The sequence below is a fragment of the Cibotium barometz genome, chromosome 3 (genome assembly GCF_041138505.1).
Source record: "Cibotium barometz isolate CiBa-2024 chromosome 3, ASM4113850v1, whole genome shotgun sequence".
In the NCBI taxonomy this organism is placed as follows: Eukaryota; Viridiplantae; Streptophyta; class Polypodiopsida; order Cyatheales; family Cibotiaceae; genus Cibotium; species Cibotium barometz.
Window position 1 is genome coordinate 46,753,492 of NC_141048.1, and position 23,839 is coordinate 46,777,330.

A 23,839-nucleotide genomic window follows, 5' to 3' on the forward strand; every position below is an offset into this window, starting at 1 on the left:
AGGGGCTCCATGTCTCATCATTTATAAACACATCAATGGTCATCTCATCCTTCTAAGGCTCACATAGTAGCACATACAAGTGATGAAGTCATGTCAGCTCTGCAAATCCATGGTGTCAGCACCGTAAAACTTTAAGATGCTTTGGCCTTCCTTGATGAGGAGGGGCGAGTCCACATCTATGCTAGTCTCCCCAAGAGATTGAAGTTCTTCTCGAAGATCCCCTCTTTGCATGAGAGCTAGGTGGCCCATGCGAGAGCGATCTTCCCATTCTCCTTCATGCCTAAGAAGTAAGCTATGGTGAAGATGAGGAATACTATGCACACGAGCTAGGAGGTTAAGGGCTGCTTACACTTGGCTAGAGGTGAAGGTAGAGGGATTTGATGAGACACAATATTTGGCAGAAGTGGCTATAGGCTCTTGCTCCACTGACAAGCCTTTGAACTCGTCCTTGTCCTGGTCCCAATAATCATGGTGATGCTTGGTTTTGGGGGCTGCAGTAGGCAGTGGCACTAGGGTTTCGGCCAACTCTAACAGGCAGAGTTATGGTTTTAGAGGGGTTTGCTTCCTTTTGATCTTCTCCAAGAGGGGGACCTCGATCGGCTTCTACTAACTTAGATAGCATAGTTATGATTTCAAAGGGATTTATCGCTTCCTCTTGATCTTCTACAAACAACCACCACAAGATCTTCTTCAACCTCCTCCCACTTGTCAAGGCCAGAGTGGAGGTGCGGGTGGTCTCTTGGCCCAAAAGCGCGACCATGCAGACAATGGCCACACCATAACCAATTCATTCGCGACATCAACCAAGTTGAAGTGTTTATTTTTGAAGGTTGCAAATCCCTTCCACATACAATTTGGCTTTCTGTAGAAGTATAAGGATCTTTGAGATATTGCTCGAGAAGTGTTTTTTTTTAAAAAGTGCATTTCACAATGAAGGGTGGAAAATTTTAAACCTTGCACATGACTGGCTATTTTTATTTAAAAAATTTAATATATATTTTGTTAAATTATATACTTTTTCTAATTAAAATTAATAAATATCAATTGTTAAAGTTATACAAACTATTAATGTTAAACCTTATCCAAATCGCTCGCGTTGCTTCTCCTCCACCTAGTGCCCACCCACTTTGGCACTTTAGCAAAGGTCTGCAACTTTGTACCAAAACACTTTCCTTTGCTATATATAGGTGCACAAACAAGGAAATAAGCATTGAAGGAGGAGCTTGGAGGCCAATCAATCGTGGGTGTTTTATGTCCAAGGTGGTGGTGATATAGCTACCAACGTCTTCAAGCATTACCTTCGAAGTTCCAACGAATACAACACAGGCAATCCAATTCCATTACAAAATTTATACTGCTCAGTGCTAGTTTCTAAAGTCTAAAATAAGTTTCAATTATGCCTTTTGTAGCCTCTTATGTTTGGTTTTGGTGATGACGATTGATGTTGGTGTTGTTTTGATACGACTTTTACTGGTGTAAGCAATGTTGGTGTTGTCTTTATTGATGATGGTGTTTTTGAGATGCTCTTTTACTATTACTTTCATTGCCTCATTTATTGGAGGAGCTACTGCTGCATAATCTTTTTCTCACCTTCCTGCTTGTGTCTTTCTTCTACATGAAGATCAAGAGCTTTTTCCACGTGCATTTGTTGGAGGAGCCACTGTTGCACAATCTCTGCCTCCCCTTCCTACTCGTGTCTTTCCTCTATAGGAAGATTGAGAGCTTTTGCCATGCGCATGCGGGTGAGCTCCTCGACGAGGCGGAGAAGCAATTTTGTATCGAGAGGGAGGATGCCTTTCACAACATTATCTTCTTCATGGGCTCTAATGCTTTCAGGGGGCTCAACATCTTGTTGTCGTGGATCATGAGGTATGTGAGGGTGGCAGGGGGGCGGAGGTACAGGCAAGATGGCCAAGGAGCCTAGGAAGTGTGTGAAGCTGTGAGGCGACAGGTTTGAAGGGGGCACATTGACGCCCATGGCGATGAGGAAAAATCCCTTGGTAAGGTTCAGCGCATGTCACCTCCAGTGTTGTAGTATGTACTAGTGTGGAATCGTCAAGACGGATTTGGTGATAAAGTCCATGACACAAGGTTCAAGGTGAAGAAAGGTGAGATACTGGAGGGTTGTCAACCACTGGGGGACGGATAGGGATCCCATGGTGTTCGGCTAGCAAGCAGACTATTTCGTGGTGGAGCGTTTTGTTGGGTTGGAGGGGGAGAAGCTATTACGCTACGTGTTGTGGGGGAACGACCGACAAATAGAGCGTCCAAAACCACCAACAAAGAGTCTGCTGCCACCAACGATCTCGTCCCTCTTCTCGGCTAGGTCTTTCTGGCCACCTTAGAGCCCATCCACTATCTTTTACAAAATTTTTATTTTTTTGGGTCATAGAATTTGTAATTTGTGCTTAGGTATTAGGTATAGAGGAACTATTCTAGACAGCAACCATGAGACATATCTTATAATAAATTTTGAATTAATAATCCAAGAATAATGGAAGGTATAACAAAGATAGCATTCAACACCAATGGTTTATTTTAGATATGAAAAGTATACTACACAAGATAACAATAAACACTAATAGTTTTTTAAATTGTTTTAGAGTGGGAATTAAAATGACATGCCAACACCTCCACTTTGGGAGAGTGGTTTGATGCATTGAAGCCCACTTCCATTAAGTCAATCCATTGAGCTTTTGGAATAACAAGCTCATGCCACAGTCTTTGGCATAACACATTTTCCTACCATTAGGCATAACCTTATTCTCTAACTTGCCTCGCTCTTTTGCATCAACTAGATCTCATCATACAGCTCTAGTTGATGCATAACCTTATTCTGTAACTTGCCTCAATCTTTCGCATCAACTAGAGTTCATCATAGAGCTCTAGCTGATGCATAACCTTATTCTGTAACTTGCCTCAATCTTTTACATTAACTAGAGCTCATCACATAGAGCTCCAAACTTGCATGTTCATGACATGCAATTAAGGTGATCTCAAGATGGGCTACATCCTTAGGCCACAACCACTTATCCCTTACTTAGACAAGCATGCAACTCTTCATATTCTTTGTCAAATCCAAGGAACCATGAGAATCACGCATCCCATCATGTAGCATCCCTTCTTCACATTGAGCATAATCTATGTAGACTCCACTTTGGTGTCCTCCTTGAAGAATAAAAGCACCTTTTACTAACAAAAATAAAGGGCCATAAGAACTCACCACTAAGTGGGATATATCAACTTCCCTTCTAGAATAGCTTCTTTATTGAGATCCTTATTTAGTTTATAGGAAATGGATTGTAATGTCTATTTTGTGTACTACTTTAAGGAAGTAGACTCCAATTTGGTGTCCTCCTTGAAGAACAAAGCACCTTCTACTGACCAAAATAAAGGGCCATAATAACTCACCCCACTAAGTTGGATATGTCAACTTTCCTTTGGGAATAGATTCTCTATTGAGATCCTTATTTAGTTTGTAGAAAATGGATTGCAATGTTTATTTTAGTGTACTTCTTTAAGGATGGAGACTCCACTTTGGTGTCCCTCTTGAAGAAAAAAAGCACCTTCTACTAAAATGAAAATAAAGGGCCATAAGAACTCGCCACTAAGTGGGATATATTAACTTTCATTCGGGAATAGCTTCTTTATTGAGATCCTTATTTACTTTATAGGAAATGGATTGTAATGTTTGTTTTAGTGTACTTACTTCCTCAAATTTATTTTGTGTGTTAGGTATTTTCAAGAGATATGCCTTCATCATCAAGGATTGGATGCCCTAAAAAGGATGCTCGATAGTTGAGTCTCTCGAATGGCTTTCTCTAGGAAAAGAAGAGTAGAAGTGGGCTCCACTTTACATGGTGAAGATGTTTCAAATGTGAATGCATTTGTTAATCCAAATCTAGGATTAACAAGAGCTACCGCCATTATTTTACATCAAGGAGTCATGGTAGATGCACCAAAGGGTCATACATTCAAGATATAAAGCAATAGTGTCCAAAGCTACAACTTGGACGGGCGCCCGTAATAGTGTGACGAAGTATTTATGGCAATTCCCACTTTAAGAGCATGTGGTAGCAAGTTAGGATGAAGTCGTAAGTGATGTACTTCATGGATATATTCTGAGAGTAGTCATTGTAATAGCATTAGGCCTCTTATGAGCCTAAAGTGCCCGGTCGGCCATAGTTTAAGTGAGTGTGAACACTTATGGCTATGTATATAAGTGAATTTCTCTCATAATACAACAAACTCTCCCATTGTGCAATTGAGTCTTGCTCTTGCTAATCCTCTTGCTAATCTCTCTCCCTATTGCATGCTAGTGAGTGTGTGTGAGTGAAGTGAGGTGAGAGGAGGGACGAGGACCCATAGTGCAACACGGCGGTGTGACAACGCTCGTGCAAGACGTGGTGGAATTGCTTCTCAAGGAGTTGTAAAGCTTGGAGACTTCAAGGATTACGAGCTCGGCCATTAGAAAGACGATAGTTGCAGTTCACTAGGTAAGCTCTTTTTGGATGTGTTTCAAGGAGGGTTAGGGTAAGCTATAACGACATCACATTCACAATCTTCTACATCTAACCAATCTACCATAAATGAGAGCTTAGATCTTAACATTGGATTGGAGAATGTACAAGATGATGAAATGGCGAAACCACTTTTAGATGCTTTTAGAAGCTTACATGAGGTGAGAGAACAATATGCTACTTGTGAAGATGTCATATTAGATCATGAAGAAAATTTTGCAAAGAAGACTAAAAGCCAACAATCTTATAAAGAGCATTGGAAATTATATTTTCCATGGAGCTATGCCTTGCATAATGGAAAGGGAAAAGAGAGAGTACATTGTCGTATGTGTACTCTCTTTAAGATGAGTAATGTGTTTGCTACAATTGGTAGTAAGGTGCTTTAAGGCCTTCATTGGAGGTGCATGAGAAGTCAAAGTTCTTGGTTGAAGAAGACCTTAGTCTCTTCTCCACCCCATAAGCCAGACCGCCCCCCGAGAGAAATATTCTATTTTCTGCAAACGAATTATAAAAAAGCAAAGTTCTTGTGGGCTAAAAAGGAAAGAAGGTCAACCATGTCTATAAACATTTATCTACGGAATATGGATCAAGTGGAAATAGATAAGAAGGTTGCAAGGGTAAAGGTACTTCTTCAAGTCATGTACTTCATAGCTATTAAAGACAAGTCTTTATCTGACTTTCAAAATAATGTTGAGGAGTTGGTGTTTTTTAAAATGCCGAATGTTCTCACTCAACAAAGCTATGCCACATATTTGTCATCTTCATATCAGGCCATCTATTTTTAGAAGCTTGTTATACATACTTTCATGACAAGATCAAGTAAAAAATTATTGATATTCAATTTTACTCACTTATGGTGGATGAAAGCACATATGTATTGAATGGGCATCACATGATTGTATGTCTTACTTATCTGAGCAATAAGGGAAATGGCCCTGTATGCAATCAATTTGCGACATTGTTACACAAGTAATGGGAAATCTCTAGGTTTATATGAGGCATTTACAGAGTATCTATGCAGCATTGGTCTACTAAAATCAAAGCTAGTGGGTTTCTTAATAGATGGATGTAGTGTGATGATGGGAGAAGAGAATGGTCTTGTTACTCATTTTGCTAGAGAAGTTCCACATTTGGTAGGGGTGCACTACATAGCTCACCGAGATGCATTGGCTGTAAAGATGCATTGTGTTCTTTTTCTATCTTCAACCTTGTAGAGAAGGTAGCAAGAAAGTCTTATAAATGGGTTAATAGCTCATATAAATGACATGAAGAATTAGAAGAGCTTGCGAATGAGTTTACATGTTCATGAGGTGTTGAGAATACATGAGATCCATTGGCTCTCATGAGGGCAAGTGACTAAAAGGTAACTCTCATGCTACCAACTCTTTTACGCATATGGTTGCATAAAAGATGTGAGTTACGCATATGGTTGCATAAAAGATGTGAGTTATACACTTTTTTCACTTCCTTTAAAATCGAATTCTTTTGACATTTATTGGCTAATGTGCTTCATTATCTTAATATCTTAAACAAGAAGTTCCAGGCTAAGCATGTGGATATCACTTCAATTGGGACACAATTTGTAGTCACCAACCATAGACACTCTTGAGGCACGCTTTCTCTTGGGTGAGTTTGGTCATGGTGATACTCATATTTCTCCGTTCTTTCAATAAGTTAAAGATGGATGCATGACTTCTGGAAGTGACACTCAAAGATATGAGAAGTATTCTCTTCATAATGGAACTCTAGGGGAGAAAGATGATTGTCGACATTTAACCACTTGGGATAGTTGCACTGATGTTGGTAAAAAATTTGTTGGGAATAGTTATTTTCATGATTTGAAGCTTTTTAAGGCTACAAAGATCTTTAGTCTAAGGGACTATCCACCTAATGTGCATGGTTGCTTTTCTATGGGTGTCATCTGGATAAAAGCCTTATTAGAAAAATTTGGATGTCTAGTAAATGTTGATGTATACAAGATAGAATATGAAGATTTCATGATTAAGTTAAAGAGAACATGCCCTGGGCAAAGTATGCATATGGCTTGGCAATTTTGTGGACATGATGTTGAATGGGATCAAGCTTTTGGTGAGATGAAAAAGCTATGGCATGCATGCTTGGTTATTGTGGCAAGCACAATGAATTGTGAGAGAGGTTTCTCAAAGATGAATCGTTATCAAGTCTAATGATCATGATAGACTATCTTTGGAAACATTGAATAATCTTATGTTTCTCTCATACAATAGTGAAAAAGATGCATTAGAGGTGGATTGGGATGCAAAATATCTCACATGGGATACTTTAAAAGCCCATCGTAATGTCAATGTGATGACAATCGAATAGTACAAAGAAGGTAGCTTTTTATTATTCATGACATTGAAATTTATTTGATATGTTGGTCATTCTCACCTGCACACACACGCAGTTACTCCGCCTCGTCATCACCATAGACACAAAGCTACAAAGGAGAGTCGTTCCTTAATGAGAAAACATAATGACCAAGGAGAACTTTTAAGATAGACAAAATGGATGATCTTTACGATGACTTTATATTACCTGGTTGAAAAGGTTAAATCTGAATTGATTGTCCAAATGATCAATTCCAGTTTTGAGACCGTAAATATGGCTACTAACCCACACTTTCCAGACTAAAAATCATAGCAAATGAAAAAAAAAATGCAAGGATCCAATGAAGGATATTATCATGAGCCATATCATCTCCATAGGCCAGAGTGTTAGAATCTATGCCACGAAATTAGTGATTGTGAGCTACAAGTTTCCTAAGCCTGGCTTAGCTAGCCATAGCATGAGCTAAGCCTAGTCTGTTTAACCAAATGTATGAGCTGGGCCTAGCTTATCTACCTAACATGAGGGTAGGGGATGGAGACTGAGATATCATCTAACATATGAGGACTAAGATAACATCTAATAATTCTTTCAGTCTGACTAACCCATTCACATAAATTATTGGTGCAAGTCTCCAAGAATTAGTAATATAACTACTATTTCTAGAATGGTAGATCATGTGACTCATCCTATAACCCATCCATCGATTAGTGAGTGTGCATCCATCAACGATTTCTACTTTCTAAATGCTATATGGTGAAGATGATTTGCCCTAGCCATAGTTTCATAAAATATTAACAGAATTGGCTTGGCTAATTAAGCACAATTAATCGTTCTCATGGCAAGGAAGAGGGGATAAACCATAAAGACTTGGGCTAGACCTGGTATGTATGTATGAAAGCAGTGCACGTGTCTTCGACTTTTACCTGCAGAACTAAGACCTCGTATGTATGTATGGAAGTAGCGCACGTGTCTTCGACTTTCACCTGCAAGACTAAGACTTCGTGTTGTGAAATCCCTTATGCTCTCTCCAGAGCCTTCTTTGCAAATACACAATAAGTAGTAGAGGATATTTGAGTCTAGGCGTAATCTTACAATGAATCTAACGAAATCACAACTACAACAATGTGTAAATACATATATCAACTAAGGCATGTGTGTCCCAGCACTCTTTGATTAGTTATATCATGGAGATATCATCATGACCTGATGTCCCTTAGCCTCTACAACTGGAAAAATGGCATGGCTATGGGGAGGCGAAAGGAACACTCTTGGCAATAGTTTGTGTGTGTGTGTGTGTGTGTGTGGTAGGGCGTAGCAGGTAGTCCATCGAAGACATCTTCCACACCTCCGGCGGTCTTGCCTCCGGGCCCCCACTTCCACTGACACAAAATTTCCTATAATAGATGCATAATCCTAAGAATGATCGTAAATCATGTATATCATGAGGTCTAGGCTAAGTTACAATGGACTCAATCTTCTTTGGATGCCCTCAGTTGAGACTATGTGGCATGAGTACTCAATCTTAAAAGAAATTGCTCTTCTCAGGGTTGAGATAAAGTTGGTTTTTTTTAAAGAGAATATTCGCTCCAGATAGTTTTCTTTCAAAAGAGAGAATACTAGCTCCATATGTTTCCATATGATCTTCAATATTTATACTAAAGACTACTATGCTGTCAAACAAAAGTCGGTTTTCTTTCAAAAGAGATAATACTAGCTTAAGATGTTTCTTATGATCTTCAATATTTTTGCCAAAGTCGTCCAAGAATAGAACCATAAAATCTTTATGTTCACAAAATATGCAGTTTATCATAGAACTAAGTCACAGGATTATTGGTTTTTACATTAACACAAAACAAACACATAAAATAGAATTTAGTTTAATTTTCATTTAATGAAGTTGGGTCTGTTTATGCATAGCTCATGAGAGCATATTCAAGAGAGCTTATGCATGGTTTATACGTAGATCATGAGAGCTAATGCATAGCGTATGAGAGATTATGTATGCAAGAAAGCTCACAAATAAAGACAACTTATGCATTGCTCTCATACCTTATGCTAAGAAACAATAAGCATCTTATGGGCAATGCATGTCAATAAGAAAAATAAACATTGGGTAAGTATAGGAGCTTACCTCATTGTAGAATGAGGGATTTAATGGAAAAGACCCAATAGGTATTAACCTCTTGCAAAAGACCCAACGGGTCCATGAGATAAAAGAGGTGCAATGTGTCCATGGAATCTCATCATGGAAAAAAAGACAACATATAACACTAATCCCTAAGTAAATGTATGTATGTATGGATCATTATTGTCATTCCTCATCATGGAGGATCACCATCCTCATCATCGTGGATACAAAGTAGGTGTAGAGGATATGAGGGTGTGAGTGTGGAGAGGGAGCTATCCATCGTATGATGGTAGGGGGTCCATAAAGGATTTCCAGCATCAGCGAGGGGGTGAGGAGTGTCCCTAGATTTGGAGGCCTGAGGAGAAGTTGGGACAAGGTAGCAGCTCTACAAATGCTTGGTGATGGACGGAGGAGGATATCAACAATCTGGTGCTGGTGAGCCTCAAGTACTCGAGGTCCAAGAAAGTGAGGCCGTCTCGCTCTCCGAAGTGCACTTGCACGAGGCAAGTTTACTCCAATCGAGGGGCGAGATGGTGGGCCTCTCACCCCGCTACTATGGTGGCCTCATCCGTTTGATGTCCTCCTCTTGTGGGTAGAAAAAACCAGTGATGGTAGACTAAGATAGGTGCTGGGGTTGAGGATCTCTAAATAGTAACTCTCTGTGTCGTCAGATCTCTGATAGGAAGAGTCTAAGACAACATTGATTTGTATACTTCATAACCTGAGATAATGGTCCAAACCCCTCTCCAAATAGGTAGTGGAATCTCCCCTTGATCTCATAATACAACAAGCACTGATAAATATAATGCTCCTCAGACTCTACTCCTCAATGGCACAATCTATAGAGTCTGATCTCTCTAGGGATCCCTATTGCTCTGCTAAACTCAATCTCAAGCCTATGGGATGAGACCTTAAGCATACCAAGTGCTATCCTCATGGCATGTGACATGAAAACGTCCACGTATCCTTGCCCTATGTATGAATCCATCCTTTGTAAGCCTCAGAAAATGGTCATTGTAGTACTGCATCTTGGGTGGTAGGGGCTCCCCTATAGTAGCAAGAGATATCGAATTACCCAGTTCCTATCCACGTGTGAGCCTAGTGTAGGGGGAGTCTAGGTCATACTAAAATGGGGGTAATCGACTCATTTTAGTGCATGTGTACGAGAAGAGCTTTAGGATATATATATGAGATACTTTCCCTTTCCACCTTGCCTTGCATCACTTTTAAAAGATTGTCGCATTGAATTGCTTGATGAGGAAATGGAAAAGGCAAAGAAAGATGGAGAGGTAGTGACACAAGATGAATGGGAGTACGCAAGAGGATGCAAGCCTCAAGTAAGTGTCCCTCTATATCTCTTCTCTAACCCAAATGAAATCATATTATATGGTATGGTTATTCATTCTCATATATATGTTCTGTTTGGTGTTCGTGGTAATATAAGGTATACAATGCCATGTGGCAAGGCATTTTCTCACTTAATCTGTAGACTCAAAGAGCAATACTATCAAGATTGTGGGGTCGTGGGAAGTTTTGAGCAAGAAAGTGGAGCAATGCTTGATTACTGTGGCATTTACTATGGCATGATTTAAAGGCATGATTTAAAATATCATGAAGGTTGGATTTAGGACATTCCAAATTTTTATATTGAATGTCAATTGGTTCAAGGATGTGGTGTATTGAGGTCCTCAAGCAACTGTGAAGAAGCATCCAAGTGGATTTATGGCAATCAATTCTCCAAAGTTTTGGCAAACAGAGATAGATACATTTGTGCTACACCATCATTGTGAATAGGTACAATCTAACCAAAAATTTTAAATTTAAGGTTACATTATAGAATCCTTAAACCACATACCACTAAGTAAATACCAAGGATAATATAGAGTGTATGACTCTTATTTCATGAGGCTTAAACCACAAACTGCTAAGTAAATCCCAAGGGTAATTTTACCACTACCCACACCAACCAAATTCCACCTAGTTTTAGGTAAACCATGGTTATCTAAACCTTAGAAAATTTAACCATTTAGCTTATATTAATGTACATCAACAAACTAAACCTTATGAATTTATTTTTTCATGGGACCTCTTATAATTTTACCCTCAATATTTTTAATCAAATATTGGTAGTAGTCGAATATTTAATTAACTTTACCATTTTTTCCTTGACAAATTAAATGTAAGTGTGCATACTCATGTGCACATGTGCACATGGTTTTTTCTCATTACGGCAAGCATATAGACCCTGCTGATTTAACTCAAAAACACTTTTTGTAATTTATTTGTGATATTTCTACAAAGAATTTACACAATTATAATATTTCACATACTCAATTTAATTTATTACGAGTAAGAGGGACTTACATTCTCCTCCACTTAAAGAATCAAGTTGTCCATGTGCTTTTTTAAAATTACTTTTTGGTGTGTTTGTTTTGTTGTTTTTTTAAATAAATTAATCAATTAAAAAATGAGAAAGGGGAGCTCTTTTTTGTAGATTGTATAAATGGAAAAATTAAAAAGCAAGTGGGGATTTTATATTAGTTATAATAATTATAATTATAATTAAATTATTATTTTTTATAAATTAAATAAATAAATCAAGGGAGAGCTTTTTTAATTTTAATTTAATTTTTTTATTTATTTAAATGGAGAAATTAAGAAACAAGGAGAGAAGGGCTTGTTTTTTTGGAATATGTATATATGTATATATATATATGTATGTATATATATATATATATATGTATATGTATATATATATGTATATGTATATATGTATATGTATATATATATATATATATACATACATATGTATATGTATATGTATATATATATATATATATATATATATATATACATATGTATGTATATATATATATATATATACATATATATATATATATATATATACATATGTATGTATATATATATATATATATACATATACATATATACATATACATATATATATACATATACATATATATATATATATATATATATATATATATATATATATATACATACATATACATATATACATATACATATATATATACATACATACATATATACATACATACATACATACATACATACACACACACACACATACATACATACATACATACATACATACATACATATATACATACATACATACATACATATATACATATATATACATATACATACATACATACATACATATATACATATATATATGTGTGTGTGTGTGTGTGTGTGTGTGTGTGTGTGTGTGTGTGTGTACATATGTAGACTCACGTGTCTAGGCTTACGTATCCAAGTTCATGCCTCTAGACTCACATGTCTAGGCTAACGTATCTAGGTCATACCTCTAAACTCACGTCTCTAGACTCACACGCCTAGGCTAACATATCTAGGTCATACCTCTAAACTCACGTCTACATCATGCTCATGTATCTAGACTCGCATCTACAGGTTCATGTGTCTAGGTTTACGGCTACAGACTCACATGTCCAGGCCCATGCTTGTAGGTTCACAATTTTTTTTAATAAACTCGGCTCACGTACTTCCCTTTATGAAATAAGCTCAACTAGCAAACACATCAAATGCTCTAAAACAGTATGTTTTTCAGAGCATGACCTCCTAATCAACACCAAGCGACATTGGGTAATCCCAATAGCTTGGAATGAATGGATAAACGGACCAAAGCCCTAGGCTAGTCCCCAATAATGGTACCAAATATGTTTAAGTCAAGAGCTTGCCTTAGCTTTGCCAAAGCATGTGTCGTTGGGTCTTGCCTTAGAGCTACAAACTGCAACCTCCCTAAGTAGGTACGCTAGTTTGTACGTCGCGTTCTCACTCCATTATCACACCGGAATGCTCCTTTGCCTATAGGATGTAGGGAGAGCTCTCTATGCCTTGATGGAGGCAACAAGAAATTCATCTTTGTAGTGGTTCTCTCTCAGGAAAGACGAGGGAACAAGAAGAAGCTAATGCAAGAAGAAAAACCTACAATGAAACGTATCTAGCATGCATCCATCAAGCAAGCAAGATTCAATGGCATACACGCAAGCAAGAAGAGAGAAGAGGAGAGCTCACAAGTAAACTATTGCAAGGAAGTTTTTGTTTCTTGATTTTTGTAAAAAAATGACTTACATTACAAATGACTAGTTTCCAAGCTAGCTTGGCCAAACTTAAAAATGGTACGACCTTTATTACTAGTGTTAAGCAATTATGTAAAGTAAGTCCATAGACTTTCCCTATTTGACATTAACCATACAATAAGACCGCTTTATATGTTTAACGCTGTCTTATAAAAGATAAGTGTCCATTCACACAAGTAAGATAACAGTGGGTCGTGTGTGAAACCATGTTAACTGTGGTTAACACCCCCATTGCATCATCATTTCAAGTCACACTCTCTCCATAGAAGCATGCCTCATTTTTCTCAACCAATTCAAGATGATAATGATCCATGTTAACTTGAAAGCTAAATGCGGTGTAATTTTGTCAAGCTTATTCTTAATCTTAAAGTTTGCATATCGTCTATGTGCATGTGCACAACAGTTCAATTAGCATCATTGTATCATCAATAATTGTGTTTTTGGACTTAAAAACAAGAAAATTCATAACTTCGCTTTTCAAATAAATTTTGATGCTAGTTTATGCATTACACACTTAATAACTACTTGTCAACCTACTTTTGAGCAGGAACATGATTTCCATACAGGATTTGCCTTCTTGAGAGGCCTGAATGGGACATTAGGACCTCCCATGATTGGGTGGTGAGGGATGCATGAGACGAGGTTTTCTCTATGCAAATGATGTAGCATTATTGTCACACAATAACGGGACACTTGGATACATAACATTAGGACCAAGCATGAAGCTAACATTAATAACTAGCCAATGGGGATGGCGAAAGGGTATACAGTATTGGGTGTGCCCAATATTCCATACCAAATCAACAAAAGAGGCAAGAGATGCTAGGGAATAGCATTGGCAACGCTTCCAGGCACATTTCAAGCAAGAACAAAAAGAGTTTCATCGCTACAAGATTAAGAGGCTGCCTACCCAAAAAGGGAATAGGTCATACAGTATGTGAATTAGGGATATGTTTCTCGTGCCTTGCATGAGATACATATTTACAAGATTAAGAGGTTACTTGGACTGCCTAGTCAAAAAGGCAGTAGGTCATACAGTATGTGAATTAGGGATTTGTTACACCTGTGTTGCTTGCATGAGATACATTGACAGGAGCAAACTCGTAAGGCAAAAGACGCTCATAAATAGGTTCAATTTCTCATAGCAGTTCAAAATAATCTTCAGTAGTTGGCCCATTATATACAACATAACACCTTTTGAAACTCTATTCACAAGCAAGTTCGGTTTGAGCCCTATTTTAATAAAAACAAGCTTTTCTCACTACTTCCATTTCCACTATTTTGATGAATAGAGAAACCATACAATCAAACATGGGTACAAAGGAGGATTATCAACTTGATCTTTGTGAGAGCATAAGGTCAAGAAAGAATTGATAATGAAAAGTGTCCCGAAGGTTTGATAGCCAACATAATTTGATTGTTCTCATCACCAAGGGTGGCACACTGAGAGCAATGGGCTATCCGTGAAGCTAGACTACAGAATTTTGTATCGTATTAATTTGCAAATAAATTTGTGCCACAGTCCCAAAATTGTTCCTTTTTTCTAGAAAGGGTCTTGGGGCTAATGAAAAGACAGATATTTCACGAGGACCATGAAACCCAAGAACCACATCTAGAAACACCTTACATCTTATCCAATTTGTTGGATTAGCCTTTTGCCTGTACATTATGTTGGAAAAAAATCCTCTCAAAGCTGGCCAAACTCAATCCAGATTATTATGCCACCTGTTTTAGAGTTCCAAACAAGTAGGCTCATTTACGACTTGAGCTCCATTTGCTTCCTTCCAAGGCCACACTTTTGCCACCCTCAGGGCCAGAGTGCCTCTCATCTTTGGCAGGATTTGGTACCACTTTTAACCTGCGCTGCATGTCTTCCGCATATCTGCGCCACCAAGATTCTCTGTCTCTTCTTGGCATCTTACTATACCGAGGATCAGATTTTAACACTTTTTTGGCTTCAGACCATGAGTTCAAAATGGTTTTTCCATCTTCATTCTGCTTCGTTGTAGCATCTGTGGCCATCACATCCGCTAGCAAACCCCTATATTCGCGCACGGAACGCTGTCCAAGGGAGAAAAGAGAGAGACTAAAAAGTCAGTGTAGGGTGGGGAGGTGGCCTTTTTTTTTTTGGGCGGGAGGGGGATGTGGGGGGGGGGGGGTGTGGTGATGATGCAGATTACCTCATATAGTGCATTTACATGCTCCCGAAACAGCTTTTCACGATCAGCACTGTCAAGTTCTGGGTTCATTGCTCGACCCAATGCATCTTTCTCTAATTTAGGTCTGGCTTCAGTCCATGATGCCTGCAATACAAGAACAGGTGAGCATAAAGCATCCATTCCATGGTTTACCTCAATACATTACCAGCTTTAGTGTCATTACCTCTGGGTCTTTCACTTTTTCCATTAGTAAGGCTTGGTATGCAGTTGTAGCATCTCTTTTGCGAGCTTTAGCTCGAAACTTTTCCATTTCTTGTTCTTCTCTCTCCTTTCGTTTCCTCAATTCCCGCTCCCTTTCCTTTAGTCTCTCCTGTACAATTGTGGTATCCTTTAGCGGAAGGTACAGCTATCTAAGTCTTTATGCACCCAGTGCACAGATGGCATCTCAAGCAATGGAGGGGTGTAAACAATCATACACATAGAATGCCATCCACTTGAAGCTAGAAAATTAAACCTCTTCTTCTCTTTTCACTTTGGCAGTCCGTTCTGCTTCCTGCTCTGCTGCCCGCAGCTCAGCTACATACGAATTGAAGAGAGCTTCCCTCTCTTCACGCTTCACAGTCCTGTAACGGTCATCATTTCTTAGCTTGTCCTTGACCTGCAGCCAGTCACAGGAAAATAAAGTTAAGAAGAGAAAACCTGGAAGCCATGAAATGCTGCTAGCTATCATAAACTGCAAACAAGCCTCAAAATGAGAATAAACAAGGTGGAGAGAGGACGACACGCAAAGGTGGATGGTAGGACCATGCTTTAATCCATTGCCAAGATGAAGAGGAAGATTATCGTAGAGCCCAGCACCTGATAAGATACTAAGCTTACTCTGGAGTTTGGTACACACTATGCATACTAGGATTCCAGGGGAATGGAGGGAGGGAGGGAAGGAATGTCAGAAAATTTAGCACCTTCTTATGGAGATAGATACAACACATCTGTGCCTACAGACCTTTCACTAAGACTAGACTAGAGATGTGTGGCTCTCTATTTGCAGAAAGGGGAGACTCTTACAGCAGCACACTTGCAGACCGGCCATGGTCTTTTCATCCTTCTTTCAAAAAATTGGCACTGTAGTCACCCACAAATCAAAACATCTCAGAGACTTGCAGCATCTCTGAGACTAGGATTCCTCGGCCCACGTTCCATACCCAAAAGAAGATGAAATATCCCAGAAAGATGTGCCAGGCACAAAGCAAGGCAAAGCAGACATTAATCATAGTTACTTGTCCTCCCTATTTGCTGCTCCCATCGTGTTTGTCCAAAAGAAGGATAAGACTGGGTTTTTTGCCTTCCAACTGTGCTCCATCAGTGCTTGCTAACTAGGAGCGCCCTCTGTTACTTGTTGCCGCATATCAATCTCCAGCTTTAAGGGTGGTAAGGGGCTTTCATAAGACCGGATGGTCTCCCTCATAGATGAGTAATGGAGTTGACACTTGTATCAAGGCAATTTGTACTAGCGTAGTGGGTCACTTTAGGGAAATTAATGGGATTGGGGCTTGGATAGCCAACAATGGTTTTGTAATATTTTGTTATGTAGAAGCTTCCTCAGTAATCACCCTGCTTTTTGTGATAGGGTTAGATGGTTCAACATCCACACCCCTGAGAGACAAATCTCGAGCACCTTTGTAATGTAGTTATGGTGCAGCCTAGCTTAGGAGCATCTAGTAGTAGTGTTTCATCACCTCAAGAGAGCAAAGTTGCATGTATTACCCTGGACCAGCGACTGGAACTGGTTACTTCTCCTATCTCTTTCAACATAGCCTTGAAGCCTGCAACTGCTGCTGTTTGAATCGCACGAATCCTCTCCTCCTCTGCTTTACGTAATGGGAAAACCCTAAAACAGCATAAAAACAATATTCAGCTCTGTATTCATACGGCCAAAACTTAGCTTTCCTCTCATTCCCCATCCCCTCCCTAATCAACCTTAGAGGAGTGCCTCATGCAGGTTTCAACAATAAGATCATATCTATCATACTTCTGTGCTGGGATGAAAGAGGATACAATGTGCAGTGTATGCACCGAACACTCTAAAACTTAAATTCAATTGCACAATAAAAGAGATACTGTACTACTGATTGGATATAATAGATGGCTCTACACCCATGTGCTCCTGGAAGGAGCAGGTTGATCTGGAATTGCTGAGGCGGGAGGCTGTGTGCTAATAAAAGCTGGGGTGCTACAAACAATAAGGCAGACAACTAGTGAGTGGAAAATCTACAGTTTCACTATGTAAATAGCCAATGACCGGACATTACAATATGAGGGGTGAAGCATTCATATCGAAGAGGGAAGAGTGCAGGAGCTTGAACGAAAGTGGGAGGCCATGCATATGTGTATACATGCGTGCCTAGCCAGCAAGGGCATTGGTAGGATAGGATTCTCTCTCTCTCTCTCTCTCTCTCTCTCTCTCTCTCTCTCTTTTGCTTGTGCCTAAGTGCACCCCGAAGTGGATTGTAATGACTGTGAGGTACCGGTTTTTGGTCCCATATGCCTTCAAGGCATTCCGTGGACGTTAATATGACTCTCTCTCTCTCTCTCTCTCTCTCTCTCTCTCTCTCTGTGTGTGTGTGTGTGTGTGTGTGTACATTTACAATTACATATGTACGATACATGTGTGCACCTGTGGATGTGTCTGAACAGGATGTGGGTGTGGATCATTGGGAAAGTTTTTTTCTCTACATCATCAATCTGTATAGCTACCCCTTGCATATACTCAAAGGAGTGTAGCTACGAGGTCTACAAAGAGAATATTTGTGACCCTAAACTTGGGAGGAATATGTGCAAGTATAGCTAATCTAAGGATGGTTGAGGCAACGACAAATCAGTCAGCAATGTGTATCTTTCTAACAGAAAGCATTGCCTGATCCAATAGGTCCCCTTCACTCCAGCTTAATTTTTAAGCAATAAGTCAAGCCGAACCCACCTTTCAATCAAGAGTGTCTCCCGATCTTTCCGCTCCAATGCTTCAAATCTCGGATCGGCACCCCATGCCTTCGCAAATCTCTCATAATCAGAATTGTGATTGATATCCTGTACAAACAAATCCCCACATCAACAAAAGCCTTGAAGTGCTTTAAGAACTTAGAAGACACAGTGCTCCTGAAGTCTACAGTGGCTGACCACACACATACACACACACACACACACACAACAACAACAACACACACACACACACGCACACAAACACTACCTATTGGCCAACTACTCTCCTTTGAGCCTCACCAGGGGTCAAAATGTGTTCTGAAATCAAATGTACCACTCTTGGCATCTAGCAGACAACTAGGATGACCCCATCAGCCATAGGCAAGTGCTGAAATATCATCAGAAGTACAAAATAAAAATTGCTTACAATCCTTATAATACAAAATCTTTACACACCCTTCCATGACCTGTGTGTTTTAAGGTTACGTTGAGTGGTACACACATTCCCATACCCCATTCAGAAAAGTTTAACTTGGTATTGTTGCATTTATAAGAATGTAATGCATAGGGGTAATTGAGGACCTTAGATGCCTCTTCTAATAGCTGTTTGAAGCCTTCAATTGCAGCCTTTTGAGCAGCTCGCTTCTCTTTACGCTCTTCCTCTGCACGAGTACGAACATAGTGGTCGAAAATAGAGCGCCTTTCTGATTGACTTGGAATGGCCTGCACAAAGCATCCAAGAATTGTGAACCCGTTCCTAGAGCCAGGCGGTGTTTCTGCGTAAGAAAATGACATCATGAGTAACAGAAGCCTAAATACAAACCAAAAGCATCTTTCCATCACCATAAGAGGATGGGAAAGAGGACTGTAGAGGTCAAGATATTGAGCAGTCATAGAAAAGTTGCCCTCTTGTGAGCAGGTAACAAAGAAACACACAAGGAGCAAGAGGCCTACCAGCTTTGATTACACATGTAATGGCCACCCTAAATTTTCTTCAAAAGAAATCTAGACCATGATGTTGATTGGGTGTACACACCAGAATCTATCACACACACATTAGAAGTTTCAATCTCTGTGTGTGCTGACTAGGCCGCCACCTCATGCTTATAAATTCCTTCTCCTTGGACAGTCCCATCCCCTGCACACAGGATTAATGATCCTACAATGAAAACTGCCATAATATACACCATTGCATAAGGCCACATCCATTCTTGAATTCTCTTGTTTCTTGCTTGAAAAACCCTACCTCAATTCCTTATTTTCGGCATTTCTAGCTGCTACCTCTCTGTCTGATGTAAATGTTTCTTCTACAGTTGACGTTTTCCCCTGAAGGAAGAGAAGAAAGAGAGGTAGGGGTATGGGTATGGGCACGGGTGTGGGCAGGGCACGCGCACACACAGGCACCGGTCCAAGGGGAGGTCAATGTCATGCAACGTCTCTTCGTTCAGCTAGAGATCAATTCGCACCTTCATTCTACTCTGGAGTGTCCTTGAAAGTTGGGACATAATTGCTTGGGGTCTTGAAACTCGCAGGTTGTGTTTTATCAGAATTCTTGACCATCTTGACAAGAATTAGACATCAATGTTTGTCCTTCAAATCCAACAGCTGACGCAATCTAGAGTCTATATAGACACAAAATCAAGAGGTCATTTTGGAACCAAAACACGTAACCTTCCTTGTCATTGCTTACCAGTGTTGCATAATCATAAGACTGTTTCCCAACTTGAGTGTTACAGGTGCAAGAATTCTGATTCAAATGTAGTCGTAAATTCCTCAAAGAATTGGTCCTCAACTAGGCCAAAGAGTAGCACATTTGCAAAACAACACATTTGATCCAGGTGCTTATTCGCTGAAGACCTTAGACAGACTTAACACCATGACTGTGATGGACATTTGATAATACAATAAGATGAAATATTGTACAAGGGTGTTGTGAATGGGGCCTTAACAAGAGGCCCTTTAAACCCTTAGATAAGCAGCTGAAAGAGCGCTTCCTTTGGGAATTTTTAACGAAGAGGAACTCGGGTGCACACTACATCATAAAGAAGAAAAAGAGTGAGCAACAAAAAACCAAACCTTGAAGCGAGGGTCAAATATAATTTTTGGCAACTCTTTCTCCCATTTCGAAAAAGGAACAATCCCTTTCTCTTTCAGCATCTCCTGTTCAAAGAATAAGCATGGTATCAAGCAAACTAATCATTTACAACTAGAATTGAACTGGTGCTGTCCATTGCATCTAGTGTGGTGGTGTCGCCTCCCAAAGTAAGAACTTGGTTTCAATACCTGCACTAAAACTAAATAATAAGATTACAGATCACATTCACGGCATTCACCTTGAACTGTGTCACACATTCATCCTTCGTAGGGCCCCGCTCTTCATCATCACTATCAGATGAGGATTCAGATGAAGACTTTTCTGCATGGTTATCCTTTCCTTTCTCTTTAGCCCCTTCTATTGCTAGACCTCTGTTGGAGTTACCATCTATAGAGCCCACATTGTCAGTTGCAACTAGTCCTGGTGTGGCAGAGTCTTGTAGTTTCTTCTTTATCAAGTCAAGAGCAGAAGTACTTGCAGCTGGTACGACTTTGTGTGCTTCACGTACCAAGGCCCCTGCACCAGGTATATTCAAACTGAAGGAAATGGTGCCTTTCTCAGTATTAGCTTTCACAGACTGCACAAGACCTGTACTAAATTTTACAGAGGCCTCCTCGACCTGCCTCTTGCGGTGCTCTGCAACTTCGCCTGGCACTTGCCAACTCGTGGCCTGGAATCAAAAGAGTCCATCAGAATATGCTAGCAAAATAAAAGTTTCCTCTACGACATGATGGCTGAATGAGCAGGGTCTAGCTTGTAAATCCATCACCAAAAACTAACTGTAATGCTTGAGGCAGTTAGACTAGAAGTTGCTCTGGTGAGGGTGTGACTACCTGAGTTACTGTGTGGTAATAGTATTTCTTAGCATCATTAGTTGTCACCAAAGCCCAACCTGTTCCACCTATCATTTCCCTATAATGTAAAGACCCCAAAAAAAGTTAGCACAACTAAAGCAAGCAGCACATAAGAGTACTTTAGGTAATGCAATCCATTTATTTATAACCTTTTCATACATTTCTATACTATTCAATCTATAATGGTGAGAACTATGTTCCTTCAACTGCGCAAAATGATAAGAAAATGGCACACCCAAGCCCAACTAGAGGGGCGAGAGGAAGGGTAGAGAATCTTAAATTATGTATGGCTCTGAGCTGTCAACTGAGAAGCCACCCATATATTCCTTTCATAAACACCCTATGATACATGAGCGTTGTAAAAAGGAAAACCATTTTGATTGAGAATTGGCTTAGCTTGCCCACAACAGCTTGATAATAATACATCGCCTTTTGCTGTTTAAAAATATAGAAGCAATCTGCATTTACTATTGCACAAAGATTGAGGGCTTCCATGACTTAAATAAAACAGGCAAAGTTTGTTTCCATATATTTGTCCCAACAAAGAAAAGGGCTAGAAGATACAGAGGAACATTATGGAAGCATTTCCAGGGCCTGACTTGGTCTGATTGAACGTCAACCTTTCATCAGAGGCCTAAATGTGTAAGTTGCAGTGGGAAATCTTCAGGGCTATAAGGCATACCTTACAGCTTTTGGAGCATGATGCAGATTTAGGCCCACAACAGGACAAGCAGTCATTGTCAATTTCCTTTTGAGTTATACATGAATGTATGTCAAGTGCCTAAAGAACATACCTAAGCTAACTTTATCGATGAGGTTAGGGTTAAAATTTGCAGGTTAAAGTGATGCAAGTGTTGCTTTTTTTACTCCAGGCCTACATTTGTGAGTGAATTGCTCATAATCAGGCATCTCAATGGGAGGATTCCCAGAGATCAGGACCCAGATCAGGCCATGACCAAGCTCTAGCTTAACACTTGTATAGTGGGCTCCAGCTGTATGGAACACCAGGGTTTGGGCAATGTGCACAATCACTGAAGGTCTAGTCTCAGTGCTACAGATGGAGCTATGGTTGGGTGGTGAGCTAGCCAATATTTTGTTCAAAATGGTGTTTGAGGGCTTTCATGGACTTGAGCAAGCCCTACCAATGTAGGTGCCTGTTTCAAGGTGGTCCACTGAAAGTAGTTCCTACTTCCTTGCTGCAGAAATAAGAGCTGGCTGAAGGACAAAAATCGCAGGATTGGGAAGGAGTAGATCAACAAAGTGCAAGAAGCTAAAAGAAGAACTGACTGCCAAGGTGGTCAATCACCATCCAGGAGAAAAGTAACTACCCCCCAACAACACACACACACACACACTCACTCACTCACTCAAAATACTTCCTCCTCGATCTGCACCATCCTTGACCTTAACCATGGTAAAGCCAGGTATCAAAAGGAGGAAGTTACACACATTTCTTCCTTGTTCTTCATCATCCAAAGTTGCACCTACAGTTTTATGAAAGACAGAGACATAATGTGGCATCGAGGATAGAGAACCTCAAGAGTGTGTGGAAGTGGAGTAAATGCCTGCCAAAATGTCAATTATCACACAAGGAGAATGTAACCTCTCCCTTCCCCCCTCCCCAAATGCTACAAACGTCTCAACAAGCCCACCTGGCACCAACCCATGGGCAAAACACATCAATACAGTCCAGAAAGTGCTCAAACAGCCCTGCGCAGTCCTTAGCCTAGCATTCATTAGAACATCATTTAAGCATGGGAACTTGGAACTGTCTGAGGTCTTATGTTAACATGGTCTCTCGCCCAAGCATATAGAAGAAAGCACTACTTCATGTGAGAAGAGTTAGATAACAGCTGATGTAAGTGTGCATGTGCCTCAATTTTGATGTCAGAAATAAGCACAGTTGCTTGGTCAGCTCAGATAGTGTTTGCAGTTCGCATTTGAATAAGGTGCAATGGGAACATGCCATGCACATCAATGACTTGCCAATTACCAGGAAGCAGCCTGACTTGCTAGTAGTGTATTTTAAAAAAAAATGAGAACTAATGAGGAGTAAAACAAAAAACAAAAAAAAATGCAATGCAATTGCTTTGCTAGTACAATAATGGCAGGACCCTCAAATCTCTCGTTCATGGAACAATGGCTTAATAAGGGGAAGACAGGGTTAGCAATAAACAACAATACAATATAAACAGGCACCAGAAGCTCAAGCACACTAAAAAAAGCAACAACAAAAAAATGAACAGCAAGCACGTTGTTATAAACCAGAAGCATGCTCTGGCAAGACCTGATTTACACACGCTAAGACCTTTGTGAGGCTGCTAAGGCTCTTCAAAAAGAAGAGAGGAGCATCACCACTGCTTCTTCATATAGCATAGGAGATCTAATCAACACCATCCCCATCTATAAGGAAATACAGCACATTGAAGATCCATTCAAATCCGGATTCTTAAAACTAGTCACTTAATATAGGGCAACAGGGGAGAGATACGGACATTTATCTTCAACTGCTCTTTGAAGTTTATACAAATGTCATTAGCCATACCATGAGACTGGAGTTGGCTGCGCAGTCACCTTGTCCACCTGTAGAAGCAATTACAAACACCACGA

The 23,839-nt window shown here is 39.7% G+C and overlaps 1 protein-coding gene and 1 pseudogene across 1 annotated transcript in view; one reads left to right on the plus strand and one right to left on the minus strand.

Moving 5' to 3' along the window:
* Positions 1-1,431: 1,431 nt before the first annotated feature.
* Positions 1,432-2,345, plus strand: LOC147640150 (allene oxide synthase, chloroplastic-like; annotated as a pseudogene).
* A 12,036-nt stretch (positions 2,346-14,381) lies between these two features.
* Positions 14,382-23,839, minus strand: part of PRP40C (pre-mRNA-processing protein 40C) — a 33,072-nt gene continuing 23,614 nt past the window's right edge. The window contains exons 4-14 of the mRNA XM_086777872.1: positions 23,775-23,812; positions 21,209-21,287; positions 20,614-21,045; positions 20,357-20,440; positions 18,863-19,003; positions 18,282-18,388; positions 17,069-17,192; positions 15,819-15,962; positions 15,528-15,674; positions 15,326-15,448; positions 14,382-15,206 (exon numbers count right to left, since the gene is read on the minus strand). Of these exons, the coding sequence (XP_086633998.1) occupies positions 14,898-15,206; positions 15,326-15,448; positions 15,528-15,674; positions 15,819-15,962; positions 17,069-17,192; positions 18,282-18,388; positions 18,863-19,003; positions 20,357-20,440; positions 20,614-21,045; positions 21,209-21,287; positions 23,775-23,812 (1,728 nt within the window). The 3' untranslated portion in view covers positions 14,382-14,897. The remainder of the gene's footprint in view (positions 15,207-15,325; positions 15,449-15,527; positions 15,675-15,818; positions 15,963-17,068; positions 17,193-18,281; positions 18,389-18,862; positions 19,004-20,356; positions 20,441-20,613; positions 21,046-21,208; positions 21,288-23,774; positions 23,813-23,839) is intronic.